The following is a 20813-nucleotide window of genomic DNA, read 5'->3' as shown; positions in this document are numbered from 1 at the left end:
TTCACAAGCGCTCTGAGTGCTTCAGCCGCCTTTCGCTCTCACGGCTTCGGAGTGCTCGGCCTTCAGCCGCATGGGCTTCCCTGTGCCCTCTGCTGCTCAACACGGCACTCGAGGGCTCACCGGTAACTCTGAATTTACTAAAATTCCTGCTAGAACAGAGGACAGGGAAGACTCATTTTCACATGCTTCCTTCAAGTCAGGTAGGATGTGAGATAAAGAACTACCTAAACACCCATCTTTGCGTGAACACAAAAGCATTTTCAGAAGGGAATTGCTTATGCGCCTTATCGGGTACGGTGTTCACACCAGCTTGGAGCCAAACAATTGTGCACACAGGTAAATGTAAAACATAGGCAAAGCGGTCCCCTTTGGGAAGGGAATGGTTTTGTACAGGGAGTTGCAGAGTGATAAAGCCCTGCCCCGGCTGCAGGGAGGGCTCAGCGGTTCCTGTTTGGGCGAGAGGAAGGACGAGCGGCAACCAACAGCCCCTCCGTCCTCAGCCCCTCTGCCTGCCTTTGCCCTAGAGGTGCTTAGGCAGAAATGCCTGCTGTATTCTAGCAAAAAATTAAATAACAAGAACAGTCCCATATTCAGAATGAGAAAGGTATTTGTAGGCTAAACCCTAGCATTCTTGAAGAAGTAACTTTTTATTTGAGGAAGAAAAAAATAATGGTAAAAACAGAGAGGAAAAATTACGAAAATTAACAAGTGCCCTATTGTAGTGGAGTAGAAAGTTTGACTATCATATGGACAGCATGCATGAGAGATTTCTATTTTACATTTTGAATGTAGCTTCTGCAGCAGCTGTATCTTAAGCCATAAATAAGTGTTTTAAGATTGAAGTAGTGATTATCTGAACTGATGTTTTTGTTCAGTAGACAGATTGATGTTGGACACAGGTAGCATTGGCAGCAGCCACCCAATTTATTCTCTGTGTTTTAATCAAAGTATTTTTGTGTCAGTCATCCTTTTCTCAGGATTATTTCTGTACCTGGACTGCTGTTGAAATTTTTAGATAGGTTAAGAGCCTGACTGCCAATGCAGGAAATAACGAAAGTGCAGGCTCATAACTGTTTCAAATTATTGTGCCCTAATTCTGTTGAAATGACGATCCTTGGGTATCAAAATTCTAACATATAAATATGTTTCCATTACCTATGAAAGAACAGAATAAACCAGCAGCTTTTTTTTAAATTTAACAGTTGAAAAATCCACTACAGAAGGAATCCATTACGCAGTGTCTCCCAGAGAGTTTTGACCACTGAAACTGGAAGTTTAACACAACTGAGACGTCGTCTTTTCCATCAAGCTGCCACCTTCCAGCCTTTGGGGGCTGTAAGATAAACCAGCAGTTTTGCCTCATTTTGGGGAGTGATAGCAGGGCTGCTTACCATGGGTCTGCCACACAAGAAGAGTGCACTTACATTGCTAGGATGCAAATGACTGGACTAACAAAGCTTATCTTGGGAGATTTCCTAGGCACAAGAAAGGCAATGGGAGGGAGTCATCAGACGAGCATCTTCTGAGACTTATGGCAGCATTAATTCTTAGAGGAATGCTTTCAGGAGTTACAGAAAAGACAAGCTATTATTGATGAAGTCGAGTGCCTCATCCTACAATGTGAAGCAATCATTCTGCTCATGTGAAGCAATCGTTCTGCTCAGAGGTGTCTTTATAAGACCTGTACATTAGTCAGTGGATGTAATCCGTGTGTTCGGAGGCTTTTACTAGCTCACATCAGAAACAGAAATTATTCGTATTGCTTTTTATTCCCAGGGCTGCTGCAATATCTACAGCGTGGAGACAAAGTGCCATCCTGTTTACTTTTACGCTTCACCAAAGTTTTTGATTAGCAGTCTGTATTTGTGTAAACACATGTAGACCGAGCAGCACAGAGACCCCAAAGGCACAACAACCAGCAGAAAAGGTTACTGAGGCCCTCATGTGCTCTGCAAAATTTGTATTGTGATATAATTGAAAGGGGGAGTGGAGCCCAGGCACAGCTCTGTTTGTAGATAGAAGTTAATGTGTATGGGGAGAAACATTTTTGCTTGTGAAAAAAGAATTATTTGATTTTAAAGTTGGCATGCCACTGTATGCACCAGACCCTCACAGCCTGGAAGAGTAAGTATGAACTTTTTAGGAGGATTACAGAGAGTCCTATTCGACAAGTGAAAAGGATGAGCTCTTTTAAAAGTGTAAACCACACAGTTTCATTATGTATAAAATAAAAGGTGTAGGACCTCTAAGAGCGTAACAGAAAATGAAACTTGGAATCAAGCTTAAATCATGTTACATATTTGGGTAATTCTCAGAGAACCCTAAGATAGTAGAAACAGCTGTTAAGAATTGCTCATTATAACTTGCTGTTAGCCAGAGAAAAACAAATCCTAAAGGCTCTTGATCTATTTCTTTAGTTAACCTAAATAATACATTAAATGTTGTACAGAGATATATGGGCCAATATTTAGCCCCCAAATCGATAAGTGGCTAGGGCCAGTTTGCTTCTTTCAATGAGAGATCGAGTCAGACTAGGTGAGAGGGCAGAAGGGAGCAGCCTGTGCGTACAAGGCAGGAAGGTCATTGGAAATTGTTGAACCATGATCAAAGGAGTTGGATATTTTTGTGTGTGCTGCGTGCAACGCGTGAGCCTTCCTGCAATGCAGGGAGCAGTCAGAACTGCTTTACAGTGTAGTCTGTGGGTCTATTTTAAAGCAACAGCATTTTTTGAGTTGATGGAGGCAGGACTATGGTGTGGTTATGACTAGGTCACGGCATGCTCAGTTCAGTTCCCTGAAGTCAAGCAAGTCATTTAATTTCTTGAAAACCAGAAAGAACCATATTTCCTTTGGTAAAACACGAGATAAGACAGTCCTACTAGCTGATCATTAGATTCATACTCCGAGTTCTCGTTCAAGGGTGCTGCCACTAAGATCTGCAAGCAAAGGTCTCTCAGTGGGCTGAGCCAGCTCCTTCACAGCTCACAAACTCCCAGCCTCCGCCCTCTGTCATGGCTCTTCTGTATATACAGCCCAGGCACTGGGACCGGTGCCTTCTAGGCTACATCTGAGCCATGACTGCCTGTGGCCTTCTAAGAAAGTTGAGGTCTCTGTCCCAGTCAGCCTGTAAAATGAAAGTACCAACAAGCAGTCCCCAGAGATGTCCAAGGATCCACCATCTGTGTAAGAGTAAACCTGCTGCTTAAGTCTTTGCAAGATAGGTGAGTTACAGCGTAGAGCTTTTTAGCTCGGGGCTTTAAATGACCTTTCTAATTTCTGAGGAGAAGCTGGAAGTGCAGCAGTCTGAATTTGAGCCTCCTTTGGACTTTAGTCAAAGGGCCTGTGATGAACCTGGTCCAAATTATCTGAAAAGGTTAACATCCAAGATCAAGAACAAAGCGCCAAAGTCAAAAGGAGGGTTTCATTTGTTTGATATTCTCTGGCAGCCTTCTGCCTAGTGAGTGGAGATAAGAGGAACAAAAATCTGTGCTTAACTAGAGTGCTTGTCCGTGTCACCTCCCCATGGCAAGTGCCTAGCTTGCCTTGCCAAGAGCCAATACCCGTAGCTCACACAACAGCCACCTACAAGCACCGGCCACTGACCACAGATTTTCAATCATTCTTTATCCTAAACTCAACTCATTATTTCTCCTTATCTGCAGGCGTCTAATCTTCACCGTATGGAGGCCCAAAGTCCTCTGGGCATTACCGCCCTGCTGCTGTGCAATGGCGGGCAGGCGGGGAGGAGAACAACCTGCCCCAGCTCCCGCCAGGCTCGCTGTTACGCTCCTGCTGAAGCCGACGTGTGTTTCTGTCAAGGAAGCAACCGTGGTTGTTCTCAATGTAACAGCCTGCACCACCAATTAAATAAAAGTAAAATTTATTTGCCATAGGACAGAAAAATGAGGAGAACAAAATCACATACAAAATAAATGTTAAGCAAAAAAAATATTCACAGAACTAGATTAATATTTTATAAAAGCTCAAACTTTAAGCATCTGATAAAAACATGTTACTTTCTGCTCGGCCTATGTTTTAAGTTACATTTCTCTCTCTTTCACAGTCTTGTGTGGCTTTGGAAGTCCAAATTTAGAGGTCTTCCTTTGCATGCATTAGTTTACACTAAGGAACATTTCACAGACAAACTGTATTTCACAACGGCAACATACTGAAGGGTTACTCCCTTTTTTAAGACATGCGGTTTCCATTTTTTTCTCTTAGTCTGCCTACCTACCTGCCGCATATTCAGTCACTGAGAAGTGAGAACGTGTGCCCTGCTTCTGCTGAGTAACTCCAACATTTCCCTTTTTGCCAGTGCTCCAGGTTTACATTTTAACTGAATGGTCCAGACACTTCCACCTTACAGGCTAGAAGATCCCCATTTTTTCCTATGTACATGAAGCACCATGCCATGAACTAGCGACACTTTATGTGTTACCAGACACCTTAGGTAAGAGATTCTCCTTCTTTTCTGGTGAATACCGCTAGAAAGATTAAAGTTCATACAACATATGTTATACAGAGTCAATGTACCGCCGTAAGAGGTTGTTCGCACCTGACTGTGAGACAACGGTGTTCACGCTACTGCGATGTGGTATTACATACATGCATATTTTAGATCATGATTTGTACTCCAGTATTGATAGCAACATTCAGCCAATTAGTTTGTATTTCCTTGAGCACTCTTCTCCTTTCCAGCGTCCTGTGGCTGAGGGGCCCTCTCTAGGTCTCTTGACATTTGACATTCTGCTTGAAATAATCCCAGTTTGATCATTCAACTACATTCTTTGCTCCCAAGGCAAAAAGTACCCTTTCTATTTGCATACTTTTGCACAGAAAATTATTGTTACAATACATGTGAAGCACGATAGCAGTTTAGTTCCCTCATCCTCTGCTCCAACAGAGACCTACTTCTACAAGTGACATGTAAACAGTTGTTGCTGCAAGGAGAAACTACCGTCCATTTTTTTAAGTGACAATTTAAGGGACTTCTTTAACAGTTCAGTCTTGCAGAAAAAAAATTGTTCTTATAATTCTGTTAGTGTTGGGAAATGCTGGCTTCTAAACAAGAACTTTGCGACCTTATTTAAGAAGTAGTTAATTTACAGAAATACATGCTTCCTGAATCACAAGCTGCGTTTCCTTTAACAATTCTGAACATCAGTCACTGTGACCTGTTCTCCCAATGGCTGGTGCAGAAAGTCGTAACAGACATAACGTGTGCTTTTCTTCAAAAATATTGAGCAGAAGTTATTGCCACATGGTACAAAAGTTATTCCCATTTTATTTACTGACTTCAATTAAACAAAAAAGAACATCCGTGGCTGTTGTCATACAATGCGAGTCTTAGTGATGACATAAAAAGATAGTTTGAGGTGTGAAGGTTTATAATACAATGCCATTGAAGCAAACGCACTAAATCCTATATGCAAGCAGTGAATCAAATTTAGTCCTCTAATAACCTATGCAACCACGCTGAAGTCAGCTGGGCTGTATGGACAGCAGAGTGAGACACTGTTTTTGGGAAAGAGTTGAATTTCCAGAGCAATACCAACAAATGATTGTGAGGTTAACCAGTGCCCACCTCCATCTCACCTAAAGATCCAATAGTGATCCAATAGTCTCTCCATACACGGAGCTCCGTCTGAAGTTGGCAGACCGAGCATATTACAACAGCAGGACTTGGCTCAAACACTGCATAACGCTACTGTTGGCACTATTTACATTACATGAGGACTTGGAAAAGCAACACCTATTCATTTTTCTAGTGAGACACAGAAAAGTTGACTAAGAAAGTCATAAGGCACCACTGATTCAATATGTCTTGCATTCTTCTTTTTTAACACTTCATAGTGAAATAAATACTTTAATACTGATCATATTCTAATTAGCTACTGATATATGAAGCAATATATTGAATGATAAAATGCTGCATTGTTCTGGAATATATCTAGGGACTTTTATAGCAAAAGATATAAATAGTAAAGTTGTTGTTGGGTGAAAAAATACCTCTTTCTGCATTGTTAAGCTATTTTACATATATGCCAAACATCCATTCTGAAGAGGTTTCTATAGTACAAAGAAGTGCTAAAACCAAAGCAGCTCAAGTTTCTTGGCTTGTTGACTGAGGGCCTTTTACACAGCACATTCTAAAGTGAGACTGAAGCTGGTTTGCCAAGTCTTTGGTAGTGGTCCAGAATTTCTGGTCAGAAAACCTTGCTCAAAACATCAAATATAGGATATTTTGAATGATGCAGAGAGTTGGCAGAACAATGTGCAGCATTTTCATTGACTTACTCAAAGTAAAACAGTCATGCTGGAAGCAGGTAAGTTACTAAAAAGGTATAGTTTCTGGAGGGTTTTTTTTGGTTTTTAGGCTGCATAGCTATTTGGATATTAATAAGGATTTGGCAGGTCAAGGTACTGAAAATACTGTATTCTTAAATTCAAAATGTTGTTCCTTAGAAAGTTATAAGTGCTTCAGTTGAAAAACATGAATACAATAATTTATCCTTTAAGTTATTATCCTAAAAATCTTATTTGGACTTCTATTCACATAATAATATCCCAAAGAGACAGGCACTTTAAGTGACATCCATAAAATACATATACAAATTCAGTATTGTGCTAGGTTTGATCCCAAGGTGCACCTGTCACATGGAGGTCCCACTAATATCCGTTTAAGAAACTCTTACAGCCACGATCCTGCAATTAGATGTAGATACATCCCTGCGCCTGCGCATTAATTGCAGGTTCAAGACCATAAATAGTAACTTAAAATAGGTCATTAGATATAAAAATGTAAAAAACAGGTACATAATCAAATGCTATCACTAACAAGATTTTGTAAACAAACACTGAAAAGGCCAAATTAAATTTGATCTGGCCAAATCCAACTGTCTCATCCCCTTCACTGTGACTGTCCAGGCTGTTGGGCAAAAAGGGCACCTGCCCCTCCACGCCCACTGACAGAGCAAAAAGCCCTACACACAAACACTTCAGTGGGGTCCAGACTCTTTGGGTAAATTCCCTAGATTTTCAAGGACTGACCTCATTCTAGCTGCAGAGTGTACTTAGGATCATGTCTCCCCATGCTAAAGAAACATTTTCTTAGCCTACATGACTAGTTTTTCTTTTTTTTTTTTTGAGCAACACCCTGTGAAGCATGGCTGCTGATACAGGCTTGGTAGGGATCCCAAGGAGTATGTTGAAGAAACAGAAACTGTTAAGGAGACAGAGGAGAAATTTGTCAGAGCTAACCTTCAGAAGTCCCATTAACAAAGAGCTATCATTCAGCAATATTTCAAATCCAGAATTATAATCTTCTTCTAATTTCCAAAGACATTTTATATGCATTTAGATCAATTTGTAAAATGCACTCACACAATGAACTCTTTTCTCATATACAAAATTCAAAAGCCATTAAACACTTTAACCAATTGCACAATGTTAGAATACTTTACTCTCTCTTCTATTAATGTAAGCCCTGCAGCTCTCTGCAGAGACTCCTTTCAGCTAAGTTTGAAAGGACAGGCATGGTAAACTCAGAAGGCCAAATATTCCCATTTCTCTTGAACTAGTGCAGACAGCAAATTTTGGAGCTGATGCTCCCACTTGAACGCACAACCCCCAGACCTCCTTCACTACATCAAAGGGCTTTCACTTACGCACATTTTTGACCTCAGCTGCTCCACTGTAACGCAAGTCAAATACAATCTCGCTGAGACTTGTGACCTAAGCCCTAGGAAGCTTTTTAAGTCAAAACCCATCATCTAATTGTACCTAAGAAACAACTGGAAAGCAGTCTGTGGAGCGCTGGTGTTAGCGATGCTTTACAGAAGGAGCCTGCAACTACAATAATTGCTGCATTTGCACCAAGACTACTTTCTGAGGACTCTTCGCATGTAGTCTCAGGTAGAGGCCGTTACAATAATCCAGGACTTGGATGACTGTGGGTTGGTCCACATCAGAGTAGGAAAGAATTAGGTGACTAAAAGCATAACACTATTAAAAAATAAGGAAAGAGGGATAAAAAAAAAAGATATTTTTATGCTGCTGAATTCTTCACTTGTGCTTTTCTTTGGAAGATTCTCCGCAGATAAAAACAAGGCCAGACACACTCCATCCTCGGGGCAGGATGTGCTATCTATTGCTTAAAATAAGATTTGCCTGGCTAAGCTGAAGTAAAAAGGTTTAGGATGAAATCTTGGTCACCACGTAGTAGGTCTATGGCTTGCAGAAGCAGATGGGCCAAGTTAGGCATGCAAAGAAGGATCCAGGGGACTCTTGACTACATGGTTTTCCCCAGCAACTGTTTTTTAAACAGCAAATAGATTGTACGTTATCATTCAAATAATACAGCCACTGTACCCAAAGTGAATGAAACAGCTTTGTTCCAGCTCTCATTAAATTCAAAGCCAGACCTCCCGTGGAGCTCTCAAGGGGACAGGGCTGAACATGGTAAGCATGACGCACGTATGTTGTGTATGGTCCACAAAATGCCTTTCATGACTGCCTGCAGTATAAGCAAATAAAATTTATAGCTTTGAGCAACTATAGTTCATAAGCTGCATCTATTACTTCTGTACTAGAGACTGAAGTTTGTTCCAGCCGACAAGCCAAAAGTGGAAATAAAGCAAAACAGACAACTTTCCAATGATGTGGACAGGAGAGGTGACTCGAAGGAAACTTGAAAACAGACGTCGCCCAAAGATGGGCCAGAACCCATTTCACCTTGGTATAGGCGGAAGCGGGGGGGCACCTCTTTCTTTTCGGCCAGAGCCACCTAAAAGAGAAAGAAAGTTTTTTGTGTTACTCCTCCTGGATGCTTTTAAAGTGGGAGTTTACATCCAAGCCATTAATTCAGTAACTGGTGAAGATCTACTAATTTTCTTGCCTAGCCATTTTACTAAAAAATCTTTGTAGAGTTTCTGGTTAGTTTATTAAACAACATCAGAACTTCAAACAGTGTAAAAGAAAGTTTTTAACTAATGCTATCCCCAAATGTCTGGAAAGCATATGTATTTTAGTCCTTTGTCTCCTTCTCAAAACAGAATGATAGCTCTTGTTAGCCTTACTATTTTATGCCAACACATACCTTCTCAGTGCTACTTGTAACAAATGCAAATTTCAATGAAAGTGGCAAGCTCTAAATACAGTAACATTTCAAAGCTCTTCATGTTTTTCCCTATATGAAGATTTTAATTGCAAACTCATTAAAGGAAACATAAAAAATGCACATATTACTTTGCCTTTCTTTGTGGAGTAATATGAGAATGGGATGAAAGCTAACAGGGCAAAGTGAAGGGTCAGAGACTAACAGGAATTTCTGCTCCAAACCAAAACCTCATCATTTGGAAACAGGAGAGAGAGAGAGAAACATCTGAGTGTACAGATGATTACAGGATAACTATGAGCCACCGATGTCACTGGTTGTGAAAGAAGTAAATTGATCCTTGGGTGTATCAGGCAAAATACCACTAATGAAGATAGGAAACATTTATGTCGCTGTAGAAGACATGGTTTAGACCTGAACTGGAACAGCACATAACACTGATTGGAAAAGACAAAATCAAACTGAAATGTATACAGAAGCAACCCTGATGATCAGAGAACATAGCTTGGAAGCAGAGCGTAGTACGTCCTGATTTAATCAGCCCAGCAAAAGAAAAGCTAAGATGAGGGTACACCTGTTGTCTTAAAAAATATTAGGGGTTTAACACACCAAGGAGGGAGGATAACTAAACTCAAGGATGATGTTGGCACAAGAATAAATGAGTTGTCCATGAATTTAGATGGGAAATGAGGAGGAAGTCCTAGGGGATTTTGTGGTTCTGGCTGCCTGTAGCAGAAGGCCTGACTATAATGGCAAAGGTGGTCTCTTACAATACATGTTCCAACTTCAAAACCAAACAATTCCCCCCTCAAATACAAGTTGAAGAGGGCTTGTGCCTGTGAAGCAGGGCCTGTGAAGAGGGCCTGTGAAGCACAAGCCCTCTTAAACTGTGAACTTAAGAGGGCACTTAAACTTAAGAGGGCACAAGCCCTCTTAAACTGTGAACACAGGGCTTGTGCTTGTGCCTGGATTTAGCTTTTTCTGTGTGGTGGGGAAAGGTGACCAGGCTGTTAGTCTGAGAAGTTTTGCAACCTCAGCCAGCATCCAGTCTATTCCCCATCCACATTGGTTTTAGGACAATATGCTGAAATTCCAACAGCAGAGGTGGAACAAACTTACCTCTACTTTCATTTCTTGCTAGTTTACTGGGATAACTTCTGTTCATGGGTACATATGGCTCTGGAGGTGGCAAATCAGATATAGGATGAAAAGAAAATCTGCTTTCCCATTCATCTGAAAAAAATCCCACGCAAGTTACTCGTTAGTTTTGTGACATAGCTTCAGGAAAGTAAATCGACATTAACATCACATTTAATACATGTTTTGTATTGCAAAATGCTTACATAGCTGATTATTGAACCAGCATCCTATTGGGAAGTCAGGGAAGAAGATGCTTTAGGTTAGTTTGAGAATGAAAATTCTTATTAACTTTAACTGATCACTTAGCCAATTTAACACAAAATCACAGATCAGGAAAATGGCCATAATTCCACTGAAATAAGTGCTATGTTCCCTTCCATGTATAATAGATCTGCTTTTTTAACACACGCACGCATACCTATATATGTGTTACCAGAAATGCATAGTATCTCCTATTTCAGAACACTATTTTGTTCCTGGGTATAGAATTTTCTGATATTTGTACTTCATTGATATACAGAGCTCAAAAGCATCACTAAAAGCACACTGACCTATAAACAGTGGTTTTTCTTTCTTATTTTTTATACAGGAAAAAGAAATTCGGGGCCATTATGATAAAATTTATGACAGAGAAACCTGTATGTAACTCGTGTCAAAAATGGAAAAATGTATCAGTTGAAACTACATCTCTTGAGACTACAGGGGCCTTACTGATGTACTTACTGAGTCTACTACTGATTCTAAAGAATAAAGCAAGCTGATCAGTTTCTTCATTGAAATAATAGGAAACGTTTACAGAGCTCTGTTCTGCACTTGAATTTGGAGGCCCAAGAAAGAAAGTGTGGGCTATATTAAACTTTGTCATTTCTTCACTTGGTTGCTTCAGGACTTCGCAACCATAACTTTCTTGCGATACTGTTATATTTTATTGCATAATGTAATGAACAGCTGAGTAAGTTTTGCCTGGTATTTCTGCATGCGGTTATTTGCTGGGATCCAGTTTTTCTATGTTTACTCCCAATGGTTGCAATTAGAAACCAGTGTGTAAAGGAGCTGCAGGTTCTGAACCCTGCAAATGACTTGTGTAGGAAAAAATGTGTCTGTGACCCACCTGCCTTACCTGATGTGTGAAGATGCTTCAAAAGCATGAGTTACAGTTTATTTTCTGCTTGCTTTTTCTAACCTCATAAATGTCAGAAATACCAATTTTGGCCTCCCATCATTAGCTGAAAGATTTATCTGTCCTTTGCAAATAGAAAACAATTAAAAAGAAAAGCACAATGAATCTTTAAAACACAAATCTTTAAAACAGTGATCTTGGACCTCACCTTTTCAATAAACACTAGCAAAAAGAGAGATACTTATTTTCAGCAGCGTTCTGACAATCTCTTCCCTCATCTGTTTTTCAGCTTTCAGCTTTTGAGTCATCATCTAACTTGTTCTGACTTCCAAAGAGTCTTAGGGTAGCTATGGTTTGAATTCTTATTAGAGTCAGAACAATCCCCTTAGACCTTATTTCTGTATTGTAGCAAAGCAAAGCACGGTGAATATGTTTCTTTTTTTCAGGCTGTTTTTCAAGGGGTTATTTTGGAGACTATATTGACGACTTTGCAGTTCAGCTCTCTATATATGGCATATTTATTCCGTTCTTACTTGGCATCGAGACCCAAATGACACCTCTGTTGGTCAGAAATCAAAGGTCGTCTGCACTAGAAACAACGCCTCTATCCCAAACCTTTTTTGATGTATTAAGGCCAAAAGCCACTACACGGTCTCTGTCAAAGGCAAACAACTAGAAGGATGGCTTACCATCACCTGGATCCTGGAAGCCGTTTCTGACAGCTGATGAAGGTGGCGGTGGTGGTGGCGGCGCTGCTGAGCCCGGCCTGTCGGGGGGAAGTGGCGGTCGTGGTCCAGCTCTCTGGTTGTCCAGGCCTGCCCGGGAAGGCAGCTGGGGAGTAGCAGGCAAAGCCCTTGAAGTGCTTCCATTCCTGCTTATTGGAGGAGGTGGTGGGAGGGGGCCTGGAGCAAGACAAGAGGCAAGCACACAAATGCCGTTTGCACCAGGGGTTATTCTGCCGGTGGTAAGCTGCTGCCTGCATCCCATGGCCTCCCGCTAACAAACCAGAGAGGGTGAGCTGGCTTGGGACCCTCGGCCCCGAGGGGGAATCACCCTCAGCACCCACTTCCCTGCTCTCCAGGGCTCTCTAGGGAGTTGGTGCTGATTTGAAGAGTAGAGATCAGGGGAGCAGGGTATATCTAGGCATAAATACGCCTCAGTGACCATATTCCCATTTCCCTCAGCTACAGAAGCCTCTGTAGAGGTGCTGGTCCTTGAAGCCACTTTTAAACCACTCTAAATTACATTGCCCACAACAAGCAGAAGTTACAGCCGGAATTCAGGGTACTCTGGAGGTCCAAACCATAGCCCATTTCCATTCCATGTACCATTGCAAGGCAAGAAGACATGTAGCAGAAGAGCTCTTTGTCCATAGGGGTGGTCCCCTCTGGGTGTCACAGCCAGGGTCTGCAGTGGCACACAGGGGCATTCAGCCCAGGAGTGGCAGCATTAAGCAGCATGGTATCAGCCCACTCATTTATAAACGTATGTGCTCCATGCCAGGTTTTTTGGTAGTTGGAGCGTATCCACCTCCTGCTAAACTGGAAACAGACCTCACACATAGACTGGCATTCCCAGTGTCTGTGTATCTGAGTAACTGGCATGGTGACACGACAGGTCAAATACGAAGGCACAGCCCACGTAACACAGGACCAGGGCTGTCCTGAGGGCAGGGGAAGGGCGCTGCTCCGAGAGGAGCCGGTAAATAAAGGCAAGAAAGCTGCTGCTGCCAGGGAGAGAGGTACCCATGCTTAGGACACGAGGAGACAAAGCAGAGGGTGTGGAGTGCTATGCGTGTTCAAAGGTCTCACTGCCTCTGGTGGTGCGGTTGGGCAACTGACAATTATGTTCATTTTTATGAAATGCTTCCTTGTCCTGATGAAATCTAGCTACAGATGTGCATTTGGAAAAAGAGAGCAGCAGATATTGTGTCTCAGCGACAAGCGTTGAAACATGCTTCAAGAAACACGCTGTACTTTGTGGAGTTTTTTTTTCTTTTTTGTTTTTTTCTTTTTTTACAAATTACTAAAATTTGCCTTCAGGGAATGGTTTCTAAGAACGAGAAGCATTTAGCAACTTTCAGAATAGTTTTACTTGCTCTCTCTCTAAACCTGCCTAAATCCCATCATCTATACTGAACCACTGCAGAATAGGAGTATTTACATTTATAATTTATTGCTACAAATTCCTTCTCCTTATTAAGCCAGCAGAAAGGTAGTGCAGATTTGCTAAAACCATCTGCCTCAGAAAAGAGCCAACCAGGAAAGCACTGGTGGAAGCTCTTGGAAGTGTCTGAATAATTGCAGACGCTCTCTGCAACTTTGATCTATGCTCCCAGTCAAATATGACAAGATTTCTCTGATTTATTTACTGCAGGCTGTGCTGGCATCGTGCCATCCTTTGGGCTGGCAACCAGCTCCACAAAGCACGGTTTTGGGGCCAGCATTTTCTGTAGCTGCATGGCTGCTGCAGGCGCTGTGCTACAGGAGATCCAGGCTGGTTCAAGGATCTGGAAAGCAACACGGACGGCTGTCACCTGTGGGAGCTCCCATGACATTCATCTCTATTGCCCAGGATTGGGCAGGTTTGAGATGATTCCAGATTTTTATTCCAAAGGATGAAATGAAAGGCAACTCTATGGAGCTTTCCAGCATCACCTTCTGTGCAATGCTTCTCCCTTCCTGATGTTATAGGGCCTGGCTGTTTGTGCCTAAATTCTCTCATCTCCAAAGGGAGAACCATCAGGTATTAAGAGAGCTAAGTTATGATGTGCAATTCTTAAAAGTTATGAACCATAGTTGTCACAGAGGACCAAGTATATTATGAAATAACTCAAAGGAGACAATTCTATTTTTAGTCTTATTTGAAACCTGCATACGGTAAGTAACAGGAGTTAGTCACGCTGTAACAACTGCCATTATATTTAACAACTGTTGGCTAGGTCTTTTATTAAAATAATTTGTATTTGGCTGTAAGTGTTCGTGTCTCCCAACACGTAGGAGGTCGGGTTCTGCAAACCTCCATTCACGACAACGCCACCATCAGCTCACGCTGGTTGACTCAGGAAGGCAAATGCTGTCACCTATCAGAAGCTCGATAAAACAGCTTCTTTGCATCAAAGAACATAATGGGGAAACCTCCTGTTCGCAACCCTTCGTAATTACAGTAATTATAACGAAAAGTTGCTGAGAGCTGCGAAAGCACACGTGAGCAGGCTGGTGATGCACAGTGACCTCCCTTAAGCCACCGTGACGCCCGTAAACCCGCGCTCCCAGCGGCAGAACCCCTCGTGCCCCACAGCACCGCTCGCCGCCCGCGCACAGCCGGTGGGTGCCTGGCAGCGGCTGGCGGGAAGGCGCTGCCCCCGCCGCCCGCCAGCGCCTCTGGGCATGGCACCCGGCGACAAAGGGACGGCCCCGCCGAAGCTATCCGAGGCTGCGGCTCCTTCTGGGCCACAGCAGGTGAAGCACCTGCGGGGCTCTATCAGGGCGGGACGGCTGGAGATTTCGGGTCACGCTGCAAGGGGCAGGGCCACCGCCGCCGGGCAGACGGAAAACTCCCCTTTCCGTAAAGCACCGCCACTTCATCTGTTCCACCCCGCCAAGCTCGGGGCCCTCGGCCCCCCGGCTCCCCCCACCTTCCAGCGCCGCCCCGGCTCCCTACCTGACCGGCTGGGGGGGTCTCTGACGGGCGGCGGGGGCCTCTCGCTGGGCGGGGGGGGCAGGGGTCCGGAGCGGCCCGCTCCGCCGCCGGGCGCCGAGGAGGACCCCAGCGAGATGTTCCTCTGGGGCAGCCGCGGCATCTCGTCGCTGCCGCCGGGGACGGGCGGGACGGGCGGCGGCCCCGGCCTGCTGGGGGGCGGCGGGGGGGCCGGGGCGCCGAGGGCGGGCCGGGGGGCGGAGGGCACGGGCGGCTTGCTGTTCTGCGGCGGCGGCGGGGGCAGAGCCGCCTCCCGGGCGGCGGGCGGCCTGTGCCCGGCGGGGGGCGGCGGGGGCGGCGGCTTGTCCTCCGCCGGCCGGCCCGGGGTGGGCGGCAGCGGCGGCCGGCCGGAGAAGGGGGCCGCCGCGCTGGGGCCGGGCTGCCGGGGGGCCGCGGCCGGCCCCGCGCTCCGGCTGCCCGGGAACGGCGGGGGCGAGGGCCCCAGGCTGGGCTGCCGGCTCACGCCCGGCACCGGCGGCGACACCCTGTTGTGCAGGCTGGAGGCGATGGGCCGGGGCGTGCTGGGCACCGGCGGCGGCACGGCCTCGGGCTTGGAGCCGACGTCGGGCCTCGGCGGCGGCATGCGGCTCCTCTGCGGCTCGGGAGCGGAGGGCCGCGGCCCCGAGGGCGGCCCCGGGAAGCGCGGCGGGCCGCTCGGCGGAGAGAAGGGCTTGGCGGCTGCGGAGCGGCCTCCGGGTGGCAGGGCGGGCGGGCGGCCTCCCCCGGCGTCTGCGGAGACAGGAGAGGGCATCAGCATCCATCGGACAGGGGCTTCGCCCCACGGTTTCCTAACGGGCTGCGCCTTGAGGCACTGCAAACGCTAAGGGGGTCCGCCCCGGCACCGGGCACGCAAGCCTTCAGGGCTTGGCTCCCAGGAGCAGCGAGCAGCGGTTCTGATAGCGCTGGGGAACCGCTCCAGAGTAGCTGGTTACATCCTGATAATGCTTATGAGGGATGACTCCTGAGAGACCAGAGTGGCCGCGAGGTCACGCAACTGAGGCAGCCATCACACGGCAAGCAATAACACGGGGAGGGGTGAAATGGTGACGGGCAAGTATTTGATACCATCAACGTGAAAGCAAAGAAACCTTAGCTTTTAAATGATATTTAACAACAACAGTCCAGCAAAAGGCTCCTTTCAGGCTTTTCTAGTAGCTGTTATCTAAGGATGTACTTGTGCCCCTCAGGAAGAAGGCAGCCAGCCTTGCAGTTGAAGAAGTACTGTTCTGTGGTGCCAGGAACTTTTGTATTAATAAAAGTTCCGAAAATAGACTGTGACACAATAGAAAATACCAGCTCCAACAGACTGTTTTGCACACGTGCTGAAAAATTATGTTAGTCTATAAAATACATAAAGTTCGCAACACCCTACAACCCCCATTGCCCAGTCCTCCTTCAACAAGCGTGAAATCCTACGTCCTTAACCTTACAAAACTCACTGGCCCCAGATCTCCTTCGTTTCAAGGGGGCACGAGGCTTCGGGCAGCTGTTTTGCCAGCCAGAGGAATATAGTGTGTGCCCCAGACAAGCCTCCAACTGCAGTGTGCGTACCAGCCAGCTGGGATGCCTCATGCACTCCTTAAGTGCTAAATCATGCTGTTGTGGAGCTGACGCAGATGTACTTTCCATTTGGAAAGTATATCCTTTTTCCTGGTGCACAAGGGAGAATTAACCTGGAAACCTCTTATGCTCCCCTATGGTCCTGCACACCCACAGCTAAGGCAGGACCTAGTCTGCCAAAGTACGCAGACTGTACTTTGCAGGTAGCAATTCAACATTGCTGAGATCTTTAGTTTTCATCAATAACTAGGAGGATGGGTAGAAAGAGGAGTCTCACTTGTCCCTCATAAAACCTAGTATTAAGAATAAAACAACATTCAGGATGAAAATTACATTTCATTTACTTTTTCACACTGGAACTGCGAGGTCTTTCTTACCGGCATCTCGACTTGCAGCAGATCTGAGCTTTGGCATTCCTGCTTGAAAAAGGCCTCCAAGGCCAGGTGGTCCACCACCACCGAAGCTGCCACTACCGCCACCACCAAAACCCCCGCTGCTGCCACCACCACCACCTCCTCCAAAGCCACCGCCGCCACCTCCACCCGGTCCTTTGGGTTCTGTTGGGAAAAAAATCCCCCACGTTAGGCAAATAAGTGAGACTGGTCCTGCAAAGTCATTAGAGCAACGCTTGTAGCTGGGGAAAAATGGACGCGCTTTCAAAACACACAAGCCCTTGTTCAGGTTGGATCATCACAGCTACCATCGCCACCACTATTGCACCATGGAAGAGGTGGTGCAATAAACATAGCCACTGTGTTTTATTAAGCCATCACTTTCCTTTAGTGTGCTCTGGACTGGAAAGCAGAGAACCAGTCACTATGGAGAATCTGGAACTGAGCATGGACAGGACCTCTGAGAATATCAGAGGTCTTTGTTAGCATCTTTGTAGCTGCTTCCCATTTCTTCTTTGCTCTCTTATCTTTCCCCTCCACTTCTCCATAAGCAAACCGAGAGAAAAGGCAATCTCACGGGAAATGAGGAAGGAAGGAGGAAGACAGAGGTGTCCTTCCTCTTGGAGGTGTCTCTGGTGATCACTTTTGGGAACGCACAGAACTCTGTCACTATTGATGATGTTGCAACATATTATTTATTTAAACAAAGCCTAGTGGGGAAAGAGATTTCATTTCTGATTACTTTCCTGTAGGTCCAGAAATGCAATGACAGGATCATTAGCTGCTAATTTTTCCAATAGACAGGAATTAATTTATCAGCCCCCGTCCCTTTCTTCTCCCATTTCTCTAATGTCAATATTTCTGCTGTGACAACACTGAGATGCTAAAAGTAAAATGGAAGTGTTTCCACAACTACAAATACAGGAAAGAGCCCTATTCAGAGCATCACTGCAAAATGAGCAGGCCCACAGGTTGGGATATCTGTGGAGATCAGCTCTCAGATGACGGGCTACATGGCTGAGGATCAATGGCTTAATTTCTTGGCATCTCAATTTCCACAACTTTGGGTGGGTAAAAATTTCACTGAATTTAAAGTAATTAAAACCTGTGGATGAAAAGCACTTCTAATAATCCCACTCAGAAAAAAGGAGGAAGAATGTGTTCATGGGGGAATGTTTCACATCATCCTTCTCTTTTCTTAAGCATGTTAGCTCAGTTCAGCTCTGACTCACATAGGGCGTGAACCTCTGGAGAAATGCTGCTACTATGGTTTAGTCTTTCATCATGATTTGTTAATTCATGTAAACAAGATAATAGGCCACATCATTTTAATCTTACTGTTTACCCCTCCTTTAATCCCCTTAATGCTTTACTCCAGCTCATTACAATAGCTAGAACATGTAACTTTGCTTTCAGAGATAACAGTCAAGTGTTTAAAACCTAAGTACCTGGCTGACTGCAGGACTGTATCTATTTTTTTAATTATTCTTACTTGGTCACACTCCTTTGGGCATTTCCTTCTTTCCTCATCATCTTCCTATCACAGTCCAGCCTTTAATTGCATGGCCAGAGCTGGACTGAGCTGTATCACATTTGCTAATCAGTCTGTAGAAGTGTCTTCCCTTCCTAGGCAATAAATGCCGTTCCTCTGACGTAGCAGGCCCTTGTTCCTTGCTCTTCTCCTGTTTCTGTTCTGTCTTCCCAATACTTCTGCTACATGGGCTTTTCCAGCCTCCTCTCAGCACTTGCCAGGATGTACAGTGAGACACAGCAGCAGCACAGCTGGATGGAGACCTTGTCTCCATTCAGGTAAGTGGAGCTGCTGCCTTGTGCCAGAGCACCGCCGGGCAGCTGACCAGCAAGGCTCAGCCAAAAAGATAACACCCCTGCGTCACTCCAGGAGCGGCAAAACTGCGTGGAGCAGAGTGACACACAGGTGGGGCTGTGGCTCCTGGCTCTGGTTTTGCTTTAAGTGGTACTGGGGCCATTAACAAGCCAATGGGGTCGTGCCAGCGGTGCCTTTATTTTTATACTGTTATATGTCATATGTTTATATGCAAACGTAGAATCCGAAATTCCACTTTATTCTCTGTGCTCTCCTCAGGCCTGACAGGGGTTTGTTTGCCTGATCTGCTGCAGCTCCTCAGCAGAGCTCCTAGTAGGGTTTGCATAGTTTTCCGATTTAAGCAAACGAGAAAATGAACTGCTTTATGAGAGTAAGCAAACAAATTAACACCCGCATTTCATAAGCAGTACTTGATTTCTCAGCTGACTTAATCCATGATGAACAGAATTTATTTTTATGCATGCCAACTTCTGGCATTTTATTTTACCTACTTCTCTCATGGCAGTTCATCTGATGATATATAAAATAATTGTCTGCATTCAGATATGTAGAACCATTCACACATACAGAAACTCCAACATGCAGAATCATACTTACTGTCTAGAATTGGAGCACTTCTGTCATTAGTAACAGTCTTCTTTAGCTTTTTTCCTTTGGTAATATCAGATAATAGAGCATTTCGCCCTGCTTGTTCTGACCTGCTTAGGGATGGCTTTTCAGTATTTGCCTGCAAAATGAAATTAAAAATGAGGAGGCAAAATAAACCTCAACTTCTAGCTACAAAGTTCTGCTCAAATATGGTAGTTACCTGAGACCTCAATTTCTGTTTTAACAGCACTGGAGTGGGTAGTGTGCCACATGTGGTTTTGTGAATGATGTTATAGGTAGCCGGCCTTGTTACTGACTCAACGCCCCAAACATTGCTGCTTTCTAACTCACACTGTTCACTGGAAACAGAACGCTTCTATGTGAATTCACTTTTTTTTAAACTCAAGATTTAGAGTCTCTGATTTTTTAAAGCCAAGGCACATCTGTGGCAAATTGCCATTTTGGAGACTGAACAAGAACAGACTACACACGTAATTTGATTACACAAAAAGGTGGACATTCTTGAAAGTTGTAGTGAAAACTCCTAATATACAAATTCTGGATAAATCAGAAGAAAGATGGAGCTTTATCTACTATTACAGTTTTGATAGAAATACTTAAAATGGCAATCACCACTTCAACAATATAGACCTCTTCAAATATAACCAATAAAACCTTTAGATGCATGAGGTTTGTCTCAATGGTCCTCTCCTTTCAGTTTATGTTTTGATGACACAGTTTTTCAAGGAAGAACCACAAAAAAACCCAACCCAAACATACACATATATGCACACACATGCATGCATGTATATATGGTTATTTCTTCTAGGAAATGGTGGTTCCTGAAAAGCTTTCTAACTTACCAGATCAGTGTTATGGAAATTTCCTGAAAGGTGGCAAGAGTTGCCATGGAGGGACCAAGCACAGAGTCCATATCTTACTTGTGGTGGAAAATGAGGGAAAGACTCTTCAGCGGCACAGTCCAACCTAGCTGTGTAACCAGCTATGGTTTTGCTATGAAAATATCTGGTACTTTACAACAGCATTTCAAGAAGCCTTTTCTTTCTCGTCAGTTGAGGTGACTGACTGTCGGAGGGCAAACACAGCACAAGCTCTCTTCCAGCTTAGGCTGACTTAAGTCAGGTCCTATGTAGTCTCACCCACCATGCTGTGCAGCAGTGGATCCTGTGCTCTGATACCACAGGCTAGCTGAGGGAGCTATGCTGGCTAAGAACTATCCTTACCAAATTTAAACAATAGGATTGATTTTTTCCAGCTCAGGTCATGTACTAGAGTAGAACAGGGGAGAAGGTGGGAGTACGTGGCTGGAGAAAGGCAAGGGGAGAGCAAGACT

The 20813-nt window shown here is 44.5% G+C and overlaps 1 protein-coding gene across 2 annotated transcripts in view; it reads right to left on the bottom strand.

Moving 5' to 3' along the window:
• Window positions 1-3893: 3893 nt before the first annotated feature.
• Window positions 3894-20813, bottom strand: part of WIPF1 (WAS/WASL interacting protein family member 1) — a 58894-nt gene continuing 41974 nt past the window's right edge. For both annotated transcript variants that reach the window (XM_075512467.1, XM_075512468.1), the window contains 6 exons: window positions 19469-19598; window positions 17011-17190; window positions 15038-15802; window positions 12064-12276; window positions 10234-10347; window positions 3894-8784 (listed from right to left, as the gene is read on the bottom strand). In XM_075512467.1, the coding sequence (XP_075368582.1) occupies window positions 8729-8784; window positions 10234-10347; window positions 12064-12276; window positions 15038-15802; window positions 17011-17190; window positions 19469-19598 (1458 nt within the window). In that variant the 3' untranslated portion in view covers window positions 3894-8728. The remainder of the gene's footprint in view (window positions 8785-10233; window positions 10348-12063; window positions 12277-15037; window positions 15803-17010; window positions 17191-19468; window positions 19599-20813) is intronic.

The sequence above is a fragment of the Mycteria americana genome, chromosome 9 (genome assembly GCF_035582795.1).
Source record: "Mycteria americana isolate JAX WOST 10 ecotype Jacksonville Zoo and Gardens chromosome 9, USCA_MyAme_1.0, whole genome shotgun sequence".
Classification (NCBI taxonomy): Eukaryota; Metazoa; Chordata; class Aves; order Ciconiiformes; family Ciconiidae; genus Mycteria; species Mycteria americana.
This window is presented reverse-complemented; position numbering and strand designations above follow the sequence as displayed.